The sequence below is a fragment of the Canis aureus genome, chromosome 22 (assembly GCF_053574225.1).
Source record: "Canis aureus isolate CA01 chromosome 22, VMU_Caureus_v.1.0, whole genome shotgun sequence".
Classification (NCBI taxonomy): domain Eukaryota; kingdom Metazoa; phylum Chordata; class Mammalia; order Carnivora; family Canidae; genus Canis; species Canis aureus.
In genome coordinates, this window is record NC_135632.1 from 25,133,254 (window position 1) to 25,158,432 (window position 25,179).

Genomic DNA, 25,179 nt, shown 5'->3' on the forward strand with positions numbered 1-25,179 from the left:
TGACTTGTTAATTTTAGACATTCTGACTGGTGTGAGGTGGCATCTCATTGTGGTTTTGGTTTCTATTTCCCTGATGCTGAGCAATGTTGAGCATTTTTTTCATGTGTCTGTTGGCCATTTGTATGTCTTCTTTGGAGGAATGCCTGTTTATGCCTTCTCCTTATTTCTTGATTGGGTTATTTGTTTTTTGGGTGTTGAATTTGATGAGTTCTTTATAGATCTTGAATACTAGCCCTTTATCTGATAAGACATGTGCAGATATCTTCTCCCATTCTGTAGTTGTCTTTTGGTTTTGTCAACTGTTTCCTTTGCTGTGCAAAAGTTTTTATCTTGAAGAAGTCCCAAAAGTTCATTTTTGCTTTTGTTTTCCTTGCCTTTGGAGATGTGTCTAGCAAGCAGTTGCTGGGGCTGAGGTCATAGAGATTGCTGCCTGTGTTCTTCTCTAGGATTTTGATGAAGTACTGTGTCACATTTAGATCTTCCATCCATTTTGAGTCTATTTTTGTGTATGGTGTAAGAGAACAATCCAGTTTCATTCTTCTGTGTGTGGCTGTCCAATTTTCCTAATACCGTTTGTTGAAGAGAGACTGTTTTTTTTCCATTGCATATTCTTTCCTGTTTTCTCAAAGATTAGTTGACCATAGAGTCGAGGGTCAATTTCTGGGTTCTTCATTCTGTTCCATTGATCTATGTGTCTGTTTTTGTGCCAGTACCATACTGTTTTGATGATTACAGCTTTGCAATAGAACTTGAAGTCCAGAATTGTGATGCCAACAGCTTTGGTTTTCTTTTTCAACATTCTTCTGCTTATTTGGGGTCTTTTCTGGTTCCATACAAATTTTAGGATTATTTGTTTCCACTCTGTGAAAAAAGTTGATATTTTGATGGGGATTGCATTGAATGCGTAGAGTTCTCTGGGTAGCATAGATATTTTAACAATATTTGTTTTTCCAATCAGTGAGCATGGAATGTTTTTTCATTTCTTTGTGTCTTCTTCAACTTCCTTTATAAATGTTCTATAGTTTTCTGAGTAAATATTCTTTACCTCTTTGGTTAGGTTTATTCCTAGATATCTTATGGGTTTTGGTGCAATGGTAAATGGAATTGATTCCTTAATTTCTCTTTCTTCTGTCTCATTGTTAGTGTATAGAAACACAACTGATTTCTACGCATTCATTTTATATCCTGCCACTTTGCTGAATTCCTGTATGAAATCTAGCAATTTTGGGGTGAAGTCTTTTGAGTATCATGTCATCTGTGAAGAGTGAGAGTTTGACTTCTTTGCCAATTTGGATGCCTTTTATTTCTTTTTGATGTCTTATTTGCTGTGGCTGGGACTTCCAGTACTATGTTAAACAGTGGTAAGAGTGGATATTCCTGTTGTGTCCTGACCTTAGGGAAAAAGCTCTCAGTTTTTCCCCATTAAGAATGATATTTACTGAGAACCTTTAGGATTCAGCAAAGGCAGTCCCAAGAGGGAAGTATATAGCAATACAGGATTTTCTCAAGAAACAAGAAAGGTCTCAAATACACAAGCTAACCTTACACCTAAAGAAGCTAGAGAAAGAACAGCAAATAAATCCTAAATCCATCAGGAGAAGAGAAATAATAAAGATTAGAGCAGAAATCAATGAAATAGAAACCAAAAGAAGAGTAGAACAGATGGACGAAACTAAGAGCTGGTTCTTTGAAAGAACTAATAAGATCAATAAACTCCTAGCCAGATTTATCAAAACAAAAGAGAAATAACACAAAAACAAAAAGAAAAAGAAACAAAAAGAAAAGGACACAAATAAAAACAGGAACGAAAGAGGAGAGATCACAACTAACACTGAAGAAATACAAACAATTATAAGAAGATATAATGAGCAACTATATGCCAACAAATTAGGCAATCTAGAAGAAATAGATGCATTCTTAGAAACAGATAAACTACCAAGACGGAAACAGGAAGAAATAGAAAACCCGAACAGAATCATAAATAGCAAGGAAATTGAAGCAGTAATTAAAAATCTCCAACAAACAAGAGTTCAGGGCTGGATGGCTTCCCAGGGGAATTCTACCAAACATTTAAAGAAGAATTAATACCTATTCTCCTAAAGCTATTTCAAAAAATAGAAATAGAAGGAAAATCTCCAAACCGATTCTATGAGGCTAGGATTACCCAAACCAGACAAAGACCCCACCAAAAAGAATTCCAGACCAATATCCCTGATGAACATGAATGCCAAAATTCTCACCAAGATACTAGCCAACAGGATCCAACAGCACGTTAAAAGGATTATTCACCACGACCAAGTACAATTTATTCCTGGGCTGCAGGTGTGGTTCAACATCTGCAAATCAATCAATGTGATACACTACATTAATAAAAGAAAGGACAAAAACCATATGATCCTCTCAATTGGTGCAGAAAAAGCATTTGACAAAATACAGTATCCTTTCTTGATTAAAATTCTCCGTAGTGTTGGGACAAAGGGAACATACCTCAATATCATAAAAGCCATATGAAAAGCCCACAAGGGTGTTTGTATTTTATTACGATTTTCTGACAATATTTCAAGATAAAACCTGCCCTCTTACATTCATCAGCTAAAGAATAGAGGTCTTTCTGACAGAAAATCAGGACCCAGAAGGGACTACCCAGGTAGCATGCAGGTGAGACTCTAATTATGACTATTCGGAGTATCAAAGAAGAGGTTTCCTAGGTTTCCTAGGGGTGCCTGGGTGGCTCAGTCAATTAAGTGTCTGCCTTCGGCTCATGTCATGATCCCAGGGTCCTAGGATGGAGCCCCACATTTGGATCCCTGCTCAGAGGTGAGTCCCTCTGCCCTTCCCCTTGCTTGTTCTCTTTCAAATAAATACAATCTTTAATTTAAAAAAAACATATATTTATTTAACAAGGTGCAAAAACTAATGACAAACTATAAAAAATATGTTACACATATGACAGATAATTTTCTTTATTTCCAAAGAGATCCTAATATCAGTAAGAAAAAGATAATGAACCCTAGAAAATTTGACTTAAAGGTTATAAATAGGCAGTTTTTTAAAAAAACTCCAAATAGCCTTTCAAAAAGGTTATTATATTCATAATTAATGAACTATAAATAAACTATTAAATAAATAATAAATAAACTATTACTATTTTTAATATATCAATTTTATCAAAATTGTGAAACACGAAACCAGTGCTAATAAATGTAAGAGGAAGTGGGCAGTCTCATACCAGTTGGGAATTTAAGTTAGTACCATCATTTTAAGGGCTATTTGACAAGATCTATTAAAATTTAAGATGCATACCTCCTTTGTTGCAGCAATCTTGTTGTTAGTAGTAAATTTATTTATCAACATTTGCCAAAAACAATGAAAACAAAACTGACATTTGACTATTGTATATTCATATGGCCCCCTGTTGTTGTCCATCTGTATGATAAGTATCCATGTAATAATGTCTTTAATATCAGTCTTAAAGTATATGTACTGACTAAAAACTGGAAATTACCAATTCACCTGTACATTAGAGATGAGTTAAGTAGATTGAGGTCTTCCAATCCAAGAATATGTGGTATCTTTCTATTCATCTGTGTCATCTTCAATTTCTTTCATCGATGTCTTAAAAATTTTTAGTGTATCAGTGTTTCAATACCTTGGTTAAATTTATTCCTAAGTATTTTATTCTTTTGGATGCAATTTTATTTTTTTGATGCAATTTTAAATGTGACTGCTCTCCTAACTTCTTTTACAAATAGTTTGTTGTTTGTGTATAAAATGCAATTGATTTTTGTGTGTTGACTTTGTATCCTGCAACTTTCCTGGATTTGTTTATTATTATAACAGTTTTGGGGTGGATTCTATAGAGTTTTCCAAATATAAGACCACATCATCTGCAGAGAAGCCATGTTAATTCTTGCTTTGGATGTCTTTTATTTCCATTTTTTTCCTAATTGCTTCTGGCCAGGACTTCCAGCACTATGTTGAATAGGAGTGGGGAGAGTGGGCACCTTTGTCTTATGCCCGATCTTAGAAAAAAAGCTCTCAACCTTTCACCACTGAGTATGATGTTAGCTGTGGGCTTGTCATATATGTTCTTTATTTTGTTGAAATACATTCCTTCCATACTCAACTGATGAGAGTTTCTATCATAAAAGCAGGTTGAATTTTGTCAAATACCTTTGCTGCATCTATTGAGGTGATCCATTTTGTTGTTTCTTCTGTTAATGTAGTGTATCACATTTATTGATTTTCATGTGCTGAACCATCCTTGCATGCCAGAGATGAATTTCACTTCATCATGGTATATTGTTCTTTTAGTGTGCTATTGAATTTTGTCTGCTAGCATTTTGTTGATGATTTTTGCATCTATATTCCTCAGAGATAGTGGCCTATAGTTTCCTTTATACTGTGCTTATCTGGCTTTAGTAACAGGGTAATTATTGCCTCATGAAGGGAAGTTGGAAGTATTCCTTCCTAGTCAATGTTTTGGAGGAGTATGAAAAGGATCATGTTAATTCTTTAAGTATTTGTTTGAATTCATCACTGAAGCCATCTGGCTCTGAGATGTAAATGCCTGACAATTAGCTTTTTTGATTGTAATATCAGTGCCTGAAATTAAGCTGCTAGTTGCCAAGGTATCCATTATAAAGACACCCATCTCAAATAAACATAATGCTACACACAAGACAAAGAGCCAGGCTGCCTTACCCATGCGAGTCTCTGGTGACCTACATAATTAACCATTTGAGTGTCTCTTTATTTCCCTTCTGGTAACTTGAGACCTGCTCTTATGTTTTAAATTCACCAATAAAGAGTGAACCTATGAAACTCTAGGCACCCCTCCTGCAACCCTAATAAAATGCAAAACCCAGGTCCATATTCTCACTCTCTTTCTACCTACAACCTTGCTGTGTGGCCGCAGGGCATATTGCATGTCCTCCAAAACTTGTAATAAACCTTGCTTTTTTTCCAAAGCTCCCAGATAGTTGTTGCTGAGGTACATCTTACAATCATAATAAGAATCTCAAGGGTCAATGGAGCCATAAAAATAATTCTGGCAAAGGAAATGTCCAGCCCAGGTCAGTCCAGGCAAGTGCCCTGAGGTATTTCTAGTCCATAGCATCACTATTGATAGGCTGAGACTAACACAAAACATGGGCATTTTTGTTGTTGTTGGGAGACTTTTGACTACCGATTCAATCTTCTTGCTTGTTATTGATCTGTTCAGATTTTCTATTCAACATTAAGTCTTCATAAGTTGTATGATTCTAGGAATTTATTCATTTCTTCTAGGTTATTCAATTTTTTGGCATATAACTTTATAGTAATCTCTTATGATCCATTATATTTCTGTGATATCAATTATAATATCTCTTCTTTCATTTCTGATGTTGAGTCTCCTCTCTTTTTTTTCCTAGACTAGCTAAAGATTTGCCACTTTTTAAAATCTTTTTAGAAAACCAGTTCTTTTTTATGTTGATCTTTTCAATTGTCTTTCTAGTCTCTATTTCATTGATTTCTGCTTGAATCTTTGTTAGTTCCTTCCTTCTGTTAACTTTAAGCTTAGTTTGTTCTTTTATTTCCTTAAGGTGTAAATTAGGCTGTTTGAGATTGTTTTTTTTTCTTACTATCGACATTTATTACTATAAACTTTCCTCTTAGAACTGCTCTTACTATATCCCATAAGTTTTGGTATGTTATAATTACATTTTCATTTGTCTCAATATTTTTTTTTATTTCTCTTGATTTTTTCTTTAACTTACTAATTTTTCATTAATAGGCTTTCTTTGATATCTGACAGTTTTCTTATAATGTGTCTTAATGAAGTCCTCTTTGTGTCAAATCTGTGTGGGGACTTATAAGCTTTATTTACCCACATGTTCATATCACTCTTTAGATTTAGGAGGTTGTCAGCCATTATTTCCATAACAATCTTTCTGCTCCTTTCTTTCTCTCCTCCTTCTGAAATTCTCATATGCAAATATTATTTTACTGGTCCCTATAATTCACATAAGCCTGCTTTCTTCTTTATCATTTTTTCTTTTTTCTCCTGTGATTGGATAATTGCAAATGACCTATCTTTAAGATCAGATTCTTACTTTCTCCTTTATCAAGTTTGCTGTTGCTGCTCTCTATTGCACTTTTAATTTCATTCATTAAGTTATTTAGCTCTATAATTTGTTCTTTTTAAATTAATTCTATCTCTCTGTTGAAGTTTTCATTTCATTCATATTGTTTTCCTGATTTTATTGAGTTGTCTGTGTTCTCTTGGAATTTGCTGAGCTTCCTTAAAATAGTTATTTTGAATTCTTCATCATACAACACATAGAACTCTTTAAGGGGGGTCAGTTACTGGTAAATTATGTTCCTTGGGCAGTATCATGTTTCCGTGATTTTTAATTTTTCTTGTAGCTTTGCTTGATGTCTGCATGTTTGTGCGAGCAACCACCTGGTTCAGACATAAATGGTTCACTTGCAGGTTGGTGCTAGGGTGGGGTGTGGTGGTTTCAGGTTTGGGGAAGGCCTAATAGTATACTCTCTGTGCAGCTCAGCTGTGGTTAGTGTTGGCAAAGGCTTTAGGGGTCCCCAATAGCGAAGGCTTCAACCAAGGTGTCTATCGCAGTAGGAGAGGCTGCTGGAGTTTTCAGTGGTGAAGGCCACTGGGGACCAATTGATCTCTTTTTCTCCTATAAAGGACATCATGGCCCAGAGGATTCATGATATGGTCCTCTGCTGTGAACTCTATGGGGAATCTGCAGCTGTTGCTGGGGCTGTGAGGTCCTTAGTGGCAAAGGCATAAGGGGCCTTTCATAGAGCAGGCCAATAGGCAGATGGTAGCAACTGGCACCTGCTACACAGCTGATCATGATAGCTTCCCCCTGCTTCTTTGTTCCTAGTCATCTCCAAATATGTCAACTAAGACAATCTCCTCTAAGATCTTTTCTCTGTTGTTACTCATTTTATGCTCCACTCTGTTACAGTAAGTCCTGAATGGGGCTCTTGAGCTCTTCCAAGGTTAGTTTTGAATAACTGTCTAATCATTGTTGTTGTGGGTATGAGGAGACAAAGGCCAATATCAGTTACTGCCATCCTGCTGATAAGCAATGATTTTTTTTTAATGTGATACCCAATGCTTAGGCAACAAAAACAAAAATAAACGAGTGGGAAAATTGCAACTAAAAAGCACAGCAAAGGAAACAATAAAATGAAAGGGAAACCTGTGTAATGGGAGAAAATATTTGCAAACTATATATCTAATAAGGGTTTGATATCCAAAATATATAAGGAACTCTACAACTCAACAGCCAGAAAGCAAGCAACCAGTTTGAAAAAATGAGCAAAGTACCTGAATAGGCATTTTTCCAAAGAAGATATACAGATGGCCATAGGTAGATGAAAAGGTACTAAATATCACTAATCATTAGGGAAATGCTAATCAAAACCACAATGAGATATCACCTCATACCTGTTAAGATGGCTAAAAAGGAATAATAGGGGTGCCTGGGTGGCACAGTCAGTTAAGCATCCAACTTTTCAGCTCAGGTCATCCTGGAATTGATCCCCTTATCAGACTCCATGCTCTGCAGGGAGTCTGCTTTTCCCTCTCCCTCTGCCCCTCCTCCCTTGCTCATGCTCACTCTCTCTCTCAAATAAATAAAATATTTTTTTTAAAAAAAGAGATAACTAATGTTGGTGAGGATGCAGAGAAAAGGGATGGATCCCTTGTGCACTGCTAGTAGGAATGTAAATTGGCATAACCATTATGGAGAATAGTATGGAGGTTCCTCAAAAAATGAAGAATAGAACTGTCTTATGATCCAGTGAGGGGTATATATCCAAAGGAACTGAAATCAGTACCTTGGAGATATCCGTGTTCCCACCTTCATCTCAGCATTATTCACAATAGCCAAGATGTGAAAACAACCTAGATGTCCTTCGACAGATGAATAGATAAAGAAATTGTGGTATGTATATACAATGGAATATTACTCAGCCTTAAAAAAAAAGATAAGTATACTGACATTTGCAACAACATGGATGAACTTGGAAGACATTACACTAGGGAAATAATCCAGATACAGAAAGAAAAATACTATATGATCTCACTTATATGTGGAATCTAAAAAAGTCAAATACATGGACCCAGAGAGTACAACAGTGGTTGGTTACCAGGATCAGAGAGATGGGAGAAATGTGGCGATGTTGATTAAAGGGTACAAAGTTGCAATTATGAAGGCTGAATATTTAGAGATATAATGTACAACATGATAACTATAGTTAATAATTCTATATTGTACACTGGAAATTTGCTAAGAGGGTAGATTTCAGGTGCTCTCACCACATACCCTCCCCCCCAAAAAAGCTAACTATGTGAGCAGCTAGGAGCAAGGATTTATTTCTTTATTCTTTACTTATATATTTTAAGCTATTAGAAATATTCTTAGTATATAGGAACTAAGGTAATTCAGTGCTCAGTAAATATTTTTTTAGATAAATGGACATTACTTCTTACATCTCTCCTTATAAATTTCTTTCTAAGCCCTGTCCAGTTCAAAATTAAGACAACCTATTAAATGGAAGAAGATATTTGCAAATGATATATCTGGTTAGGGGTCAGTATCCAAAATACATAAAGAACTTACACAGTTCAACAACAAAACACAAATAATCCAATTAAAAGTAGGGAGAAGACATAACAGATATTTTTCCAAAAAAGACATCTAGATGGCCAACAGACACGTGAGAAAATGCTCAACATCACTCATCATCAGGGAAATGCAAATCAAAACTACAACAAAATATCACCTCACACCTGTCAGAATGGCTAAAATCAAAAACACAAGAAACAAGTGTTGGCGAGAATGCAGAGAAAAAGGAATCTTCATGCACGTTGGTAGGAATACAAACTGGTGCAGCCACTGCGGAAACAGTATGGAGGTTCCTCAGAAAATTAAAATAGAATTACTATATGATCCAATAATTCCACTCCTGGCTATTCACCCAAGGAACACAAAAACTAACTTGAAAGGATAAATGCATGTATTTATTGAAGCATGATTTACAATATCCAAAATATGGAAGTAACTCAAATGTCCATTGATAGATGAGTGGATAAAGATGTGGTTATATATACAATGGAATATTACTCAGCCAGCAAAAAAGAATGAAGTCTTTCCATTTGAAACAACATGAATAGATCTAGAGGGTATAATAGTAAGTGAAATGAGTCAGTCAGAGAAGGACAAATACCATATGATTTCGCTCATATGGAATTTAAGGAACAACAACAACAAAAAAGACAAACAAAAAGTCAGACTCTTAGAAAACAAACTGATGGTTCCCAGAAGGGAGGCTGAGGAGGGGGGTGGATGGGTAAAATAGGTGAAGGCAATCAAGGCACACTTATCTTGATGAGCACCGGGTAATGTATAGAACTGTTGAATCACTAGATTGTACACCTGAAACTAATATAACACTGTACATTAATTGTACTAGAATTTTTTAAAAACTAAGGTATTTCAAAGAACCTTGAGATTAAAATGAGTCTGAACATTCTGACATCCATCTTTAGTTTCCCCTGAGGAAAATGATTAGAAATCAAAATCCAGGCCCAGTCTGAGTATATCTTTTCCTAACAGAAGGAATTCTGATATAATGGTTGTCTTCTGATGAATAAAAAATCATGCTTTTAAAATGTGCTCACCCATAAAATGTGCTCAAGAGTTTACTGTTACTTACAAAGGATATTAATTCAGACCAATATAGAATGTGTTCTTCTTTCCTGAATCAAAGATTATTTGAACATAACATTAGCTCACAGGTTTAGACTTTGTATTTCTAAGGAATTTTTGGATTACTATGATGCATAAAACATAAATGAAAAAGAAGTCCATTAATCAATGGCATAAAACATAAATGTACACTTTAATGAATGTATGTAAATACCTGTGAAAATACAGTTCTGGTGGAAGACTTGAACATTCCTGAGATCCAGGTTCTGCTTCCCAGCCCCAGGCACCTCCCTCTGCAAAAGGATGACAGGTTTAAGACCCTAAGAAGCAGTCTCTAAAACAGAGCTTGACATGCAGGATGTTCATAAGGGAGTGCTCTTGAGGCACCAGTGGAAAAGAAGGGAAGAAAATCAAATTAGGGAGAAAGAGTAATTGGGCGGCACTATAGTCTCATGGAAGTTCTCAGTCGACCCCACAGACAGCTTAGAGCTGGGACGGCCCTACAAGAGGTGTCCAAGAGGTGGGACCTTTATAATTCAATATTGATCAGTCATTGGATACATCTGCCTGCAGAAGGATGTGAATTTTTCAATTGAGGAAATTTCCAGTGCAGATCAACCTCTCAGGGTCACCATCCAGCAGCACTTCCAGCAGCTGGAGGGAGGAGTTCTCTGTTCCTAAAACGGGGGTGTAAGTCTCTCAACATAGTCTCCACCGCATTGCCACTCTGACTTCAGTGGTAACTGCATCTTTGCACTGTTTTTCTAGTCTCATCACATAAGGGATAACAATATAACTTAATTTTACCTGTTTCTGAAGCTTGGATAAATGAAATCCTATTGTGTGCATATTTCTGTCTTGCTCTCAGAAGTATCTCTTTTAAGATTCAGCCATGTTGCTGAATCTTAATTCAGTTTAGTCAGTTGGTTTCTATTGTTGTATACCCTGTTTTAATGTACCACAGCATATTCACACATCTCACTATTAATGGACATGCGTGTCGTTCATGACTTGGGGCTCTGAACTTGGTGCTGTGAACATTGCATGTGAATGTGTATGAATCCTGGTGATCATGTACATATGATATGTGTAAAAGTGAAATTGCTGGTTTGGGATTTTTTTTTAATCTTAATAGAAAATGCCAGAATACTTTCTCATTTTCACTCCCTAGAGCCATGTTTGAGAGTTCCCATTGCTCTCTGTCTGTATCACTGGGAATAGGCTTAGTAATGCAGCAGTAACATCTCCTAAATCTCAGTGGTTCACAACAACAAAGTTTCTTTCTCAGCCATATTTTGTGTCCATCGCAGTTGTTTCTGATCACTGTAGGATCCAGGCTGATGGAGCAGGCTCTATCTACAGTACTGCTGGTTTCTTAGAACTTTTTATTTTCCCAGAAACATACTCATGTCATTTACAGAGATTACATCGCAGTTGTTTCTGATCACTGTAGGATCCAGGCTGATGGAGCAGGCTCTATCTACAGTACTGCTGGTTTCTTAGAACTTTTTATTTTCCCAGAAACATACTCATGTCATTTACAGAGATTACATTGCTTCTTCCTTTCCAACTCTTCTGCTTCTAAAGGCTTTCTCTACCTAACTGCATTGGTGTTTTATAGATTTTAAGGCTATATTATTAGATGCATACAAATACATTATTTTTTTATCATTAGGAAGTGACCCTAAGTCAGACAACTAAACAACAGACCGGTGGCTGGCTGTACACATGATCCAGCTCAGACACAACTTTCATCAAATTATAATCACCCCCAAAACTTAGTGTTCTGAAACAACAACCACTTTTTAGCTCATTATTCTATGGATCAGCAATTTGTATTGGACTCAACTAGATGGTTCTTTTGTTCTCAGCTAGGCTTGCATCTTTTAGATACCAAAGATAAAAGATGAGCTAAACAAAAAACAGTTTAGTTTGCATGCAGAATTTAGAGGGAATTTAGGAGGCAAGAGATGTTTCCTCTCATTTCCAGTCTCCTCAGCCAGAAAAAAAAAACAAGGCCCAGAAAAATGGAGTGATTTGTACAAGTTCACCAGGAAGGTAACGGAGGGGATTAGGTGCTGAATTCAGGTGCCCCAGTCTTGGTATTTCCCACAACACCACAATCCTAACTATGAATCCTCAGCTGCATTGAAAACATATTTCTGGGACTATTTAAAAACCAAAGGAATAATCCACTATAAAATCACAAGGTGACAAAAATGTAACAAAGGCGAAAGGCTGGGAAAGCACCTGGTCAGCATGAGCCCTACTCAGGAAAGCTCAGGAAAAATCCTTGGATTCATTTTAACATTTTAAGAGATGTCTGGGAACCAAGTTCTGAGCCTAGCAACCCTAGATGTTCCAATTCTCTGGAATCAGTAAAATCTACTGTATATTTAAAAGTACAAAGCAATCAATTCATACAATGATTAAAACCTCTCCACTTTGCAGAGTGAACCAAACAGATGCCCAGTCAGTTTCAAACACATTTTAATTCTAATTTTAGGCTACCAACTGATTCATTGCATGAGATTCTATGTCACTTGACCTTTTTACATATTAATTCCTTCATCAAAAAAACCAGAGCAAAGCATGATGGTGATGTGATGATAACAGATCCAGGGAAGAAATTAAAAACACATGAAATGCCGTAAATATGATGGAAAAAAAGAGAAATGTGTATAAAGTAGCCCGTAGGAGGCAATGACTAGTTCTTTCTCAAAAAGAATTACGCCTTCACAGAGGCAATGAGAGCTGAGTTGGTTTTTGATACAGATAATGAATGTGATAGATAGCAGATATCTATGAAATACTTTTCAGATAAATGAATTAAAAGGGCACTACCTGTGGAAGTATCACTACAGGCAACAGCATGGATGGGTAGGATGTGGAATTTCCAGGAAACAACATATGATTTATTTAGTATTGCTCAAGTGAAAACTTGGAGAGACAGAAAACTTACACCATGGGTGAGGCTAGAAATGTTGCAAAGACCTGACTTCTGAGGCCTTGGATGTTGTGCTAATAGTTTTGAATGTGTTCTATTGGATTAGGGAAGCTTTGGAAATGTGTAAACAGAAGGCAAAGGACATTCCCCATAAGGCACTGTGATGGAGAACCCCCCCTCAGCGGAGGGCTTATTGCCCCAGATGCTAGAAGTGTAGTCAGCAGACAGTCTTCAGCTGGGCCTCTTCAGAGCTGACTCACCATGAGCACACCGCTTCTGGGCAGCCCACTTCCAATAGCAAATGGAGGCACGGATACAGGATGAGCCAATTCCGCACACACTGGGGCAACTCTGGCAAACCCTTTAGCTCTAGAGCTCCCTATGGGGTTGGCTAAGGCTGTCATTAAGGTTCCCCACATCATAGTTCAACTTTTCTTTCAGCCATTCCTGCTGCTTCCTCTCCCAGATTTAGGCCAGTCCAGAACCCCCAGGGATTGGGTGGGGAGCATCTGAAGTAGACAGCAAAGTCAGGATCCTTTATGTCAAGCAGGAAATTTCTCTCTTCTGACTCAGTCCATCCTCCTTCCTCTACCCCCCCTAACCCCTGGAGCTCTGACCTTCAGAATTCTCTGGTGGCAGCCAATATTTTGGAATAATGGAGTAGAGCCTAAGGAGCACTGTTCTTGGGATCAGAAGGAAATCAAGGTCAGTTTCTGTTAGGTGCCTGGTCAATACACTTCATTTTTCTGTGAATGTGAAGAACAGGAAAAATTAGAAAGAACAGTGCCAACATCTACAATTTAGTGGTGGGAGTAGGTAAATACAGAAATACATGAAATAATGTGGGAAAGTGCCTTATAAACTACACACAATCATAGTTTTCCATCTTTGGTCAGATTGTCTCTCCATCTCATGGCTTTTCAAGTAAACTTTTTGCTAGGATCAGAGAAACTCCATGGAAGGGATATGCCATCATCTTGTAAATGCAGGGAGAACTGCAGGTGAACCTTGTAAGTGTTTCAGGGATGAGAACAACCAACACCTGAATGTCTCCTCCCGACATTCCTCTTATATTGAATCTTTGCCTTTGGGTTCTCACCCTCTAGACACTGGAAGGGAAGGGTGGGAATAAGAGATGGAAATAGATCACAGCTCAACTCACATACCCTTCTTAGGATAGGTATGCTCAACCCCTACCTGCATATCCCAGCTGAGGGTATGCCTAAAAGAGAGAAATGCATATGCACACCTACATAATGAGCTTCTCTCTCAAGCAAGATGGAGCACGTGCCATTTCCTTCATGCTCTAGTGAAAAGCAGGTACAATGGAGTGTGTTAAGGAAGGGAAGAAAAAGTATTCCAAGCATTCCTGGATTGTATCAAAATGATTGCCTTTGGGAGAAAAGATTAGAAGTGATCTTTATTTCTTCCATGTGCATTTTTGTATCTCACAAATTTGCTACCAGGAAGACATAGTTACCCTTTTGTGGCCATATAAAAATAATTGCCATGAAAATAGAATAAAAATTTAATGTTTCTATAATTACTTTATGTAAAGCTGGTTCCCATCCCATAGCCTTTGTCACTGGACTGAGAGGAAGAACAAATAAGATTCTGGAAATGACAGCCTTTGTCATTGACCCAGGAACTTATCAGAGAGCAAATGCCACTCTGGATCCTTGGAGGGCAATCACCAGCTGCTTGTAATCTGTTATAGACTGAATGTTTTTGTCATCCCAAAATTCATATGCTGAAGCCCAAATCCCCAGTGTGACTACAGCCTTTAGGAGATAATTGAGGTTAGATGAGGTCATAAAGGTAGGGTCCTAATCCTATGGAATTAGTGTCTTTGTAATAATAGACACTAGAAAATCCTTCCTTCTCATCCTCTCCTCTCTCTCTCTCCCTTCCTTCTTTCTTCCCTCCCTTTCTCCTTCTTATTCTCTCTCCAGAGAGGAAAGTCTGAGGGCAGAGTGAGAAGGCAGCTTTCTTCAACCCAGAAAGGAAGCTTTCCAAATTGGCCACACCTTGATCTTAGACTTCCAGAACTATTAGAAGTAGGTTTCTGGTGTGTAAGCCACTCAGTCTCTGGTATTTTGCTTTGGCAGCCCAAGCTGATTATACATGATCTTCCTGAGACCCCATACCAGGCACACTCAAAATCCAACAGCTCTAGAAGTTCATGCAGGTACCATTTCTGCCCTGAAGCCGGGCCTAAGTTAGAGGTCTGGGGAAAAGAGCCATGAAGCCAGAGGAAGATCTCACAAAAATCACAATTTCCTCACTATCTATATGGAAAAGTTTGTCATCCAGGGTGAATGTAGACCTTTCATTTCATATTTGCATTGACAACATCAGCATTAATTGTTGAGTCACCAAGTTTCAAAGGACGAGTCATTGTAATTGATGACAAAGGATTGGTCCCACAACAAACTACTTCCTCTCCATCAACTGCTATGTCATAAAATATAACACAATATAACACAGTAAACACGTATTACACAGTTTCACATCAAGTGATTTAACCAAAATATCTTTATTTATACACTGAGTGGCAAGGATAAAATATCACATTAAAAATCTCCAGCCGCCCCCCCCCCCCAGACTAACACTTCCATGTTCTCTAGTGATAAACAAGAATTCAAGTTCCAACTCATTTCTGAATTAGGTTTAACTCATGGCTTACATTGAATTTTCTCTTGCTACAGAGCCGGAAAAAAAAAATTAAGGAATGTTCTAGGCCAAGTTTAAGCCTCTTTTTCATTCAGTCCTAAGTCCTTTAAAAACTTACAGGAAAGTTTTAGTTCCTCTTTAAAGTACTGAAATGCAATCCTTCTCAAGTCACAAAATCATTTGGCCCAAGTCCTCACTGGTAGGAAAAAATTCAAGGGGTAGGAATCCAACTGCAATTATGAGATTGCAGAGTGAGCTACATAATTGATGAGCTGTATGGCACTGTCTCAGGAAAGGTAAAATCATTTTCATCAGCTATGAAAACAGAAGTGGCCATAATGAGGTTCTGCCCTATAGGGGTGTTGGGACACACCGCGCCTCACACTCTTCCTTGGTTTCAAACCGATTAGCGTTGCCCCCACAGCTTCCATACCAGAACTGTTCACAGACCTTCCTCTCCTTGTTGTAGTACCATTTCAGGATGTAATCCTGGCACTCACCCACCATTGGATCCATGGAACAAGGACCTGCAACAAAACAAAAGCAGGGAGAGCTGAATTTCCTGCATGAGCATGACAGCAAAGGAATGATGGTTTAGAGACATAGACTGGGAATGAATCCTAATCTCATCAACTGGCTGTGTGAGCCCAAGCTTATCCTGAACTTATCCTCTCTGAGGCTCAATTTATTCAATCATAAAAGCAATTAAAAAAAGAAAATTCACATCACAAGTTTGTCATAAGGTGGCACAGAACATACATGAAAAGTACAATACACTTACAGCTATTATTTTGCCCAGTACTCATCATATGAAAGGTATACTAGATAATGTGTAAATGAGTGAATGAATGCAGGAATGAAGTTTTCTGATATCAAGAACTCCTCACTTGCCTATTGTGCTCACTTCCTTCTTTTTTTTTAAACCATATCAATCCCTTGCCTACTCCCAAATCCATCCAGCCTTTGGACAACCTAGCAAAAAACTCAGTTTAATAGGTACTATATCCAGAAACTTGCCCAGAAGTTAAGATTTATCTATTATAAGAAAACCATGATGTTCCTGAAAATTGAAAATTAGTATTTATAATTAACAAATTACAACAAAGCAAGAACTGAGATGCCCTGAATTTTAAATCAGATGTTAATATCCCCATGTATGTAACTTCTGCCTTCCAAGGAGAACAGATTTCCTTGGGTACACTTGATGCTACAGAAAAATATTCTTGTCTCAAGTCAGTGGCCATGCAGCATAAAATAATGGTATCCTCCAAATAGTTTTCCCCTGGGCCTTCTAAGCACCACCAAATAAAGATGATACTGTTCTCAGAAACCAAGAGGCTAAAATTCATTGCCTGTTCCTTGGAAGACACTTCCCACTGGTATAATCAACACAGATCAGTTTTCTTGCAGAAGTGTCCAGATATGCTGGACAGGAAGTATTCAAAAAAATTAAAAGGCAACCTATGGAATGGGAGAAGATATTTGCAAATGGCATATCCAAGAAAGGGTTAGTATCCAAAATATAAAAGAACTTAGCAAACTCAACACCCAAAAAATAAATAATACAGTTAAGAAATAGGCAGAAGGCATGAACAGATATTCCTCCAAAGAAGACATGCAGATGGCCAACTGACACATGAAAAGATGTTCAGTATCACTCATCATCACGGAAACGCAAATCAATACTACAATGAGATACTGCCTTACACCAGTCAGAATGGGTAAAATTAACAACCCATGAAACAGCAGATGTTGTGAGGATAGAGAGAAAGGGGGACCCTCTAATATTGTTGGTTGGAATGCAAACTTCTACAGCCACTCTGGAAAATAGTATGGAGGTTCCTCAGAAAGTTAAAAATAGAGCTACCATATGACCTAGCAATTGCACTATTAGGTATTTATCCAAAGGATACAAACATAGTGATTTGAAGAGGCACATGCACCCCAATGTTTATAGCAACAACGTCCACAATAGTCTTTCCAAACTATGGAAAGAGCCAAATGTCTATCAACAGATGAATAAGGAAGATGAGGAGTGTGTGTGTGTGTGTGTGTGTGTGTGTATATATATATATATATATATATATATATATATATATATATATATATAGTGTGTCATATATATATATAGTGTGTCATATATATATATAGTGTGTCATATATATATAATATATAGTGTGTATATATATATACATGCATAATATACATATATATATGTACATACATGGACTGTTACTCAGCCATTAGAAAGAATAAAAAAAACCTTTCCATTCACAATGATGTGGATAGAAATTGAGGGTATTAAACTAAGCAAAATAAGTCAGTCAGAGAACCATATCATATGATTTTATCTCATATGTGCAATTTAAGAAACAAAACAGAGGATCACAGGGGATGGGAGGGGAAAATAAAAGACCAAATCAGAGAGGGAGGCATATCATGAGGCTCTTAATTACAGGAAACAAAATGAGGGTTGCTGGAGGGGAGAAGGGTGAGGGGATGGGGTAACTGGGTGATGGACATTAAGGAGGGCACTTGATGGAATGAACACTGAGTGTTATATGCCACAAATGAATCACTAAATTCTACCTCTGAAGCTAATAATACACTATATGTTAATTAAATTGAATTTAATTTTTTAGCAGGATTCTACTAAAACTGTTCCAAAGGATAGAAAGGGATGGAATACTTCCAAACTCGTTTTATGAGACCAGCATCACCTTAATTCCAAAACCAGACAAAGACACCACCAAAAAGGAGAATTATAGACCAATATCCCTGATGAACACAGATGCAAAAATTTTCAACAAGATACTAGCCAATAGAATCCAACAGTACATTAAGATTATTCACCATGACCAAGTGGGATTTATCCCTGGGATGCAAGGTTTGTTCAACACTGATAAAACAATGAACGTGATAGACCACATCAACAAGAGAAAAAACAAGAACCATACGATCCTCTCAATAGATGCAGAGAAAGCATTTGACAAAATACAGCATCCGTTCCTGATCAAAACTTTTCAGAGTGTAGACAGAGGGAACATTCCTCAGCATCTTAAAAGCCATCTACAAAAAGCCCACAGCAAATATCATTCTCAATGGGGAAAAATTGAGAGCCTTTCCCCTAAGATTAGGAACACGACAGGGATGTCCACTCTCACCACTGCTATTCAGCATAGTATTAGAAGTCCTAGCTTCAGCAATCAGACAACAAAAAGACATTAAAGGCATTCAAATTGGCAAAGAAGAAGTTAAACTCTCCCTCTTTGCAGATGACATGATACTATAGGTGGAAAACCCAAAACTCCACCCCAAGATTGCTAAAATTCATACAGTAATTCGGCAATGTGGCAAGATACAAAATCAATGCCCAGAAATCAGTGGCATTTCTATATACTAACATGAGACTGAAGAAAGAGAAATTAAGGAGTCAATCCCATTTACAATTGTACCTAAAAGCATAGGGTACCTAGGAATAAGCCTAACCAAAGAGGTAAATGATCTATACCCTAAAAACTACAGAACACTTTTGAAAGAAATTGGGGAAGACACAAAGAGATGGATCAATATTCCATGCTCATGGATTGGAAGAATTAATATTATGAAAATGTCTATGCTACCCAGGGCAATGTACACGTTTAATGCAATCCCTATTAAAATACCATGGACTTTCTTCAGAGAGTTGGAACAAATAATCTCAAGATTTTTGTGGAATCAGAAAAGATCCCAAATAGCCAGGGGAATATTGAAAAAGTAAACCAGAGCCAGAGGCATCACAATGCCAGATTTCAGGTTGTACTACAAAGCTGTGATCATCAAGACAGTGTGGTACTGGCACAAAAACAGATACATAGATCAATGGAACAGAATAGAGAACCAGAAATGGGCCCTCAACTCTATGGTCAACTAATATTTGACAAAGCAGGAAAGACATTCCACTGGAAAAAGGACAGTCTCTTCAATAAATGGTGCTGGGAAAATTGGAGAGCCATGTGCAGAAGAATGAAACTAGACCATTCTCTTACACCATACACAAAGATAAACTCAAAATGGATTAAAGACCTATATGTGAGACAAGAATCCATCAAAATCCTAGAGGAGAACACAGGCAACACCCTTTTTTAACTTGGCCACAGCAACTTCTTGTAAGATACATCTATGAAGGCAAGGGAAACAAAAGCAAAAATGAATTATTGGGACTTAATATAAAAAGCTTCTGCACAGCAGAAGAAACAGTCAACAAAACTAAAAGACAACCTACAGAATGGGAGAAGATATTTGCAAATGACCTATCAGATAAAAAGCTAGTATCCAAAATATGTAAAAAACTTATTAAACTCAACAGCAAAGAAACAAACAATCCAATCATGAAATGGGCAAGAGACATGAACAGAAATTTCACCAAGGAAGACATAGACATGGCCAACAAGCACATGAGAAAATGCTCTGCATCACTGGCCATCAGGGAAATACAAATCAAAACCACAATGAGATACCAGTGAGACCACACCAGTGAGAATGGTGAAAATTAACAAGAGAGGAAACAACAAATGTTGGAGACCTCTTGCACTGTTGTTGGGAATGTGAACTGGTACAGCCACTCTGGAAAACTGTGTGGAGGTTCCTCAAAGAGTTCAAAATAGAGCTACATTATCACCCAGTAATTGCACTACTGGGGATTTACTCCAAAGATACAGATGCAGTGAAAAACCAAGACACCTGCCTCCCAATGTTTATAGCAGTGATGTCCACAATAGCCAAACTGTGGAAGGAGCCTCGGTGTCCATTGAAAGATGAATGGGTAAAGATATGGTCTATATATACAATGGAATATTACTCAGCCATCAGAAACAACAAATACCCACTATTTCCTTTGATGTGGATGGAACTGTGATGTGAAGTAAGTCAATCAGAGAGGGACAAACATTATATGGTCTCATTCATTCGGGGAATATAAAAAATAGTGAAAGGGATTATAGAGGAAAGGAGAGAAAATGAGTGGGAAAAATTAGAGAGGGTGACAAACCATCAGAGACTCCTAACTCTGGGAAACAAACAAGGGGTAGTAAAAGGGGAGGTGGGTGGGGGGATGGGGTGACTGAGTGACAGACACTGAGGAGGGTACTTGATGGGATGAGCACTGGGTGTTATACTATATGTTGGCAAATCCAACTCCAATAATACCGGAGAGAGGAGAGGAGAGGAGAGGAGAGGAGAGGAGAGGAGAGGAGAGGAGAGGAGAGGAGAGGAGAGGAGAGGAGAGGAGAGGAGAGGAGAGGAAAGGAAAAAGAAGGAAAGGAAAGGAAAGGAAAGGAAAGGAAAGGAAAGGAAAGGAAAGGAAAGGAAAGGAAAGGAAAGGAAAGGAAAGGAAAGGAAAGGAAAGGAAAGGAAAGGAAAGGAAAGGAAAGGAAAGGAAGAGAGAAAGAGAGAGAGAGAGAGAAAGAAAGAAAGAAAGAAAGAAAGAAAGAAAGAAAGAAAGAGAAAGAAGAAAGAAAGAAAGAAAGAAAGAAAGAAAGAAAGAAAGAAAGAAAGAAAGAGAGGGAGGGAGGGAGGGAGGGAGGGAGGGAGGGAGGGAGGGAGGGAGGGAGGAAGGAGCCAGAAAAAAAAGAATTTTTTAAGTCTTTAAAAAAAAAAATGCCCAGTGTCTACTGATCATTTGAAATGTGGCTATTGGAACTAAGGAACTGATTTTTTTGTTTGTTTTACTTAATTTCAAATTTAAATTTAAATAGCCAATGTGGCTAGTAGGTGGTCAGTGCAGCTATAGGTGAGTAAATCCCAATGCTTTATCTCTGAAGTATTCTTTGTAACCTAACATTCAGGGAGACTCCGAGTCTTCAGTTTTATTTTATCAGTAGGACATAGCTTTGGGGGGCAATAATTGCCAAGTAATTACTGCTAGCTCCCAGTTTTACATCTGCATTATTTTTACCATGAGTATTAACTTTTACCCTCTTAGAAAGATCCTACATCAGTATTACTCAAACAAGTCCATGAAATCCAGGAATGAAGGAATAAAAGGAGGAAAGAAAGAGGAGTGTTGGATAGGAATGGATTCATTTCCTGGTATGTATGTATAGTCTAGCCCTACCTAGAGGAGAAAACAAAAACAAAAAATAAAACCAAAAAAAGATCTATGTCCTTTGGAGAGAACACTGAAATTGAAAATATCCCAAGATCAGCCTGATTCTCTGAAAAGAAAGGATACTCACTTAATTCTTCACAAGTAGGTGAAAATTGAAGTAGGTACAATTGAAGGTCGCCAGTGTTACAGGAGAATTTGGCTGAAGATATAGGGGCACAAGGGAGGCCATGAAAATTTAACCTTCCCTGGGGTCAGAACAGACTCTAACAAGAGGTGAAACTTGAGTAGTGAAAGGTGAGTAGTGAACAGTGAGTAGAGGTAGTCAGGTGGACACCATGGAGAGGATGCAGATGGGCAGGTGAGGGTGAGCACCTCCATGGCAATTTGGAACGAATAACAGGGCACAAGACGCAAATAGTGCAAAAGCATCTGCAGGGGAGTGGCAGCCAGTGAGGCCCCAGAGGACCACAGCATGGACCTGATTGCAGAGGCCTGTGTGCCTTACCTAGGCATGGGGACGCTGTCTTCTAAACGATGGGGAACTAGAGAAGAAGATAAATGACATGGCCATATGTGCAGGCAAACTAGAAAAACTACTTTGGTGCTCAGACTGGAACTGGAAACAGGACAAACTGTAAGGAATGAGACCAGACAGAGAGCTCTGCAGTTACCTTTGAAGTCAAAGTTTTGGGAAAATGTGGAAAGGGGCATGGACCTGAGAGATGCTGAGGAGGAAGTCACGCTAACATCTGGTCACCAGCTGGAGGTGGGAGGCAAGGAGAGGAGAAAGACCAGCGTGATGTTTGGGTTTTGACTTTCCATTCCTGGATCGATAGTGGTGCATTCCAGTAAAGGAACAGAAGAGGAAAAGGTTTGAATGGTGAAGACGAGTGGAGCTCATTTAACTGAGTTCATTTGAGAACTGAGTCCCCATTTGAGAGGACTGAGGGCATGAGCCACGGCACAGTCTGGAGGGTAGGTGACTATATCGGTCTGCAGCTCAAGAGGGTGAAGGGAGAAGAACCGGAGTCATCAGTACAGAGGGGAGAGCCAAAGTCCTGGCAGGAAAGCTCACCCCAGTGTGTGTGTACAGAGTCCTCAGAGGGCTGACCCTCCCGCCCTGGGGGAAAGAATTGCGGTCACCATGAAATTACAGAAGCCGAAACTTCTGGGCTCCTCACTTGCATAAGCCTCTTCTAAAGAAATATTTACTTTGTCCTTAATTATAATAATTTTGTTTTCTCTTTCTTAAAGAGAGGCTTAGAGATAGGCATTGTATCAACAATAAATTCCATAAAACCTGGATTCTCCTGTGAGGATGGGCCTGGAAAGAGGAGCCCACAAGAAGAGACAGGTCTGAAGTAGAAGAACTAAGTAAGAATGCTATTTCTAAGGCCAAGAAAGGAGGGAGTTTGAAAAGGAAAGTAGTGGTTAACAGTCCCAAGGAGCTCCAGACAGATCTGAAAGAGCCCTTTGGTCTTTCTTGATGGTTCTCAACACACGTGAAGACAAGGGCTTGTTCTTTTCTCTGAGTGAAGTGCTGGAGGAGACAGTGTACAGCCCACCATATAGGAAGTCACAGGAGGTTACAGCTGGCCATCTTATTTCTTTTGAAAGCAAAAAACAAAACAAAACAAAACAAAAAAATAAAGGCATCTGTTAGAGACAGAGATCTGGGGAAAGGAGCTTGAGGAGGTGGTAAAGGTTTAGAACAGGAAGGCAACAGGAGGGGAATTGGCCAAAACCAAGTTACAGAGTATGGGGAATTGAGGGGAATTTCCAGCCTCAGTGTTTGGCTATGAATAGGACAGGATTAGATGACCAGTAAGCTCTCCTCCATTTTTTTCACCTTGAATTTGTGGGAAAGGGTGCCTTAGAGCAGTAGTTCTCACACTTGGTTGCTCAGTGGACTCACTGGGTAAATTCCACATGCAGAGATTCTGATTGAATTGGGGTGAGGTCTAAGCATTGAGAGTTTTTAGAATCACAGGCGAATGATTCTAATCTAAAGCCAAGACCATGGGACACCTGGGTGACTCAGTGGCTGAGCATCTGCCTTTGGCTCAGGGCGTGATCCTGGAGTCCCGGGATCAAGTCCCACATCAGGATCCTTGTATGGAGCCTGCTTCTCCCTCTGCCTCTCTCTCTCACTCTCTCTCTCTCATGAATAAATAAATAAAATCTTTAAAAAAAAAAAAGCCAAGACCAAAAATCACTGCCTTAGTAATATTATCTGAGGATATTATACACTGGAAATATGAGAACTAACAAGATAAGTTTATGTTTAGCTGTCTGCGCCACGAGTGCCAATTCCTGTGTCTGTTTGCTTTTGTTATTTCCCTTTGGACATGTGTTTGCTTTGGAATCTGAGGGATAGGACACATCGCTGGTGTCTTAACAGCTAACTTGCATCCTTCTGTGTGGCAAACACACAAATTATCAAGTTTTATTCTTAAAAGAATCCTATGAGGTAGGTTTTCACATAATCCCCACTTCACAGATCAGAAAACTAAGCCACAGTGGGATTAAATAACTTTCACCTCGCTAGCAGCCCCAGCTGGAGAACCATCTAGGCACATTCAAAGCTTCTGGACAATTATCTCTCATTTAATCTAAGCAGGACTGACCTCCAACTCACTAGAAACCTCTTTCAGCTGTTTGCATCAATACCTGCAGTAATCAAAATCAATGCTACAGTTGTTTTAGATGGATCCACGGTGTTCCTTAAACTTGGTCAGTTTATATGTAGCCACTCATACAGAGATGAAGGAACCTTCTATTTTCCTTCAAGGTCAGGAGTATGTTCACCATTTCTGCAATACGTCATTGCTTCTGGGCAACGAAGTAAACACTTCACAGGGTTTGTCTCCATAATACTCCCTGAAATAACTGCTGATCAGCTCCAGATTTACAGTCAGAGGAAAGTTAGCCTTTGTTCTTAAATTAATGTCTTTAGTTGCGTACATGAATTGGTGCGTTTGAAAGGAAAGTGCCTAAGAAGCCAAAATTTGCATGCTAACACAGTACATAGGAGTTTTTTTTTTTTTAATGAAGACAACTGAAGGAGCAAGAAATAGTTTGTTTTTTTACCATAGGCAGTGCCTGAATTTCTTTCTTTTCCGGTTTGTTTCTGTCTTGTAGGCCTTTCTTGTCGGTTTCTCTCAGCACCATATCCATTCTTTTCATAATTTTCAAGTGCTTCTTGCTGAGTTACAGATTTCATTGTGGCTTTTCTATTCTCCTCTACCAAAACATCCGCTGCTTCAAGTACTTCCAGATCATCAGCAAAGCCAGATAGGCCAAACTGGCGCTTAGGCAACCTGCGTAGAAACAATCCATCTCACACTGCAAAACTGAACCATAAGAACTGGGAGGTTCAGTCCCCAGCTGATCCTGGTGGGCTCCAGAAACATCAGGTTTGAGCACTTCCTCATGACTTGGTGTCAAATTAGCTAGTTTCTTTGGTTTGCCTAGGTGTTTGCACAGACATCAAAATAATATGGCTAGCATTATTAGGTTTGCCTCTGGGACATGGTATTAAAGGCTGGGAGGATATAGTAGAAGAGAAAATTGTTATTTCCTTGCTTTTCTTGTGCTCTTTAGATTTGTTATATTGGCCCTATATTACTCTTAACATTAGAAAATAAGAAAAACCAAGATATATCAGTTGTAAAACACAGGAGCATCCCAGTGGTTCAAGTCAGGTAAAGGACTGGCATTGCCTGTGACCTTTCTTTAGGGGG

At 38.4% G+C, this 25,179-nt stretch overlaps 1 protein-coding gene and 1 long non-coding RNA gene across 2 annotated transcripts in view; both read right to left on the reverse strand.

The window, feature by feature from the left end:
• The window catches only part of LOC144294334 (uncharacterized), a 44,787-nt gene extending 29,836 nt beyond the window's left edge, over nt 1-14,951 (reverse strand). The window contains exons 1-2 of the long non-coding RNA XR_013361741.1: nt 14,703-14,951; nt 9,943-10,021 (exon numbers count right to left, since the gene is read on the reverse strand). This is a non-coding gene — a long non-coding RNA (uncharacterized LOC144294334). The remainder of the gene's footprint in view (nt 1-9,942; nt 10,022-14,702) is intronic.
• Nucleotides 14,952-15,192: 241 nt separating this feature from the next.
• The window catches only part of LOC144293916 (collagen alpha-4(VI) chain-like), a 101,744-nt gene continuing 91,757 nt past the window's right edge, over nt 15,193-25,179 (reverse strand). Inside the window, exons 37-38 of the mRNA XM_077865240.1 lie at nt 24,527-24,756; nt 15,193-15,875 (exon numbers count right to left, since the gene is read on the reverse strand). Of these exons, the coding sequence (XP_077721366.1) occupies nt 15,700-15,875; nt 24,527-24,756 (406 nt within the window). The 3' untranslated portion in view covers nt 15,193-15,699. The remainder of the gene's footprint in view (nt 15,876-24,526; nt 24,757-25,179) is intronic.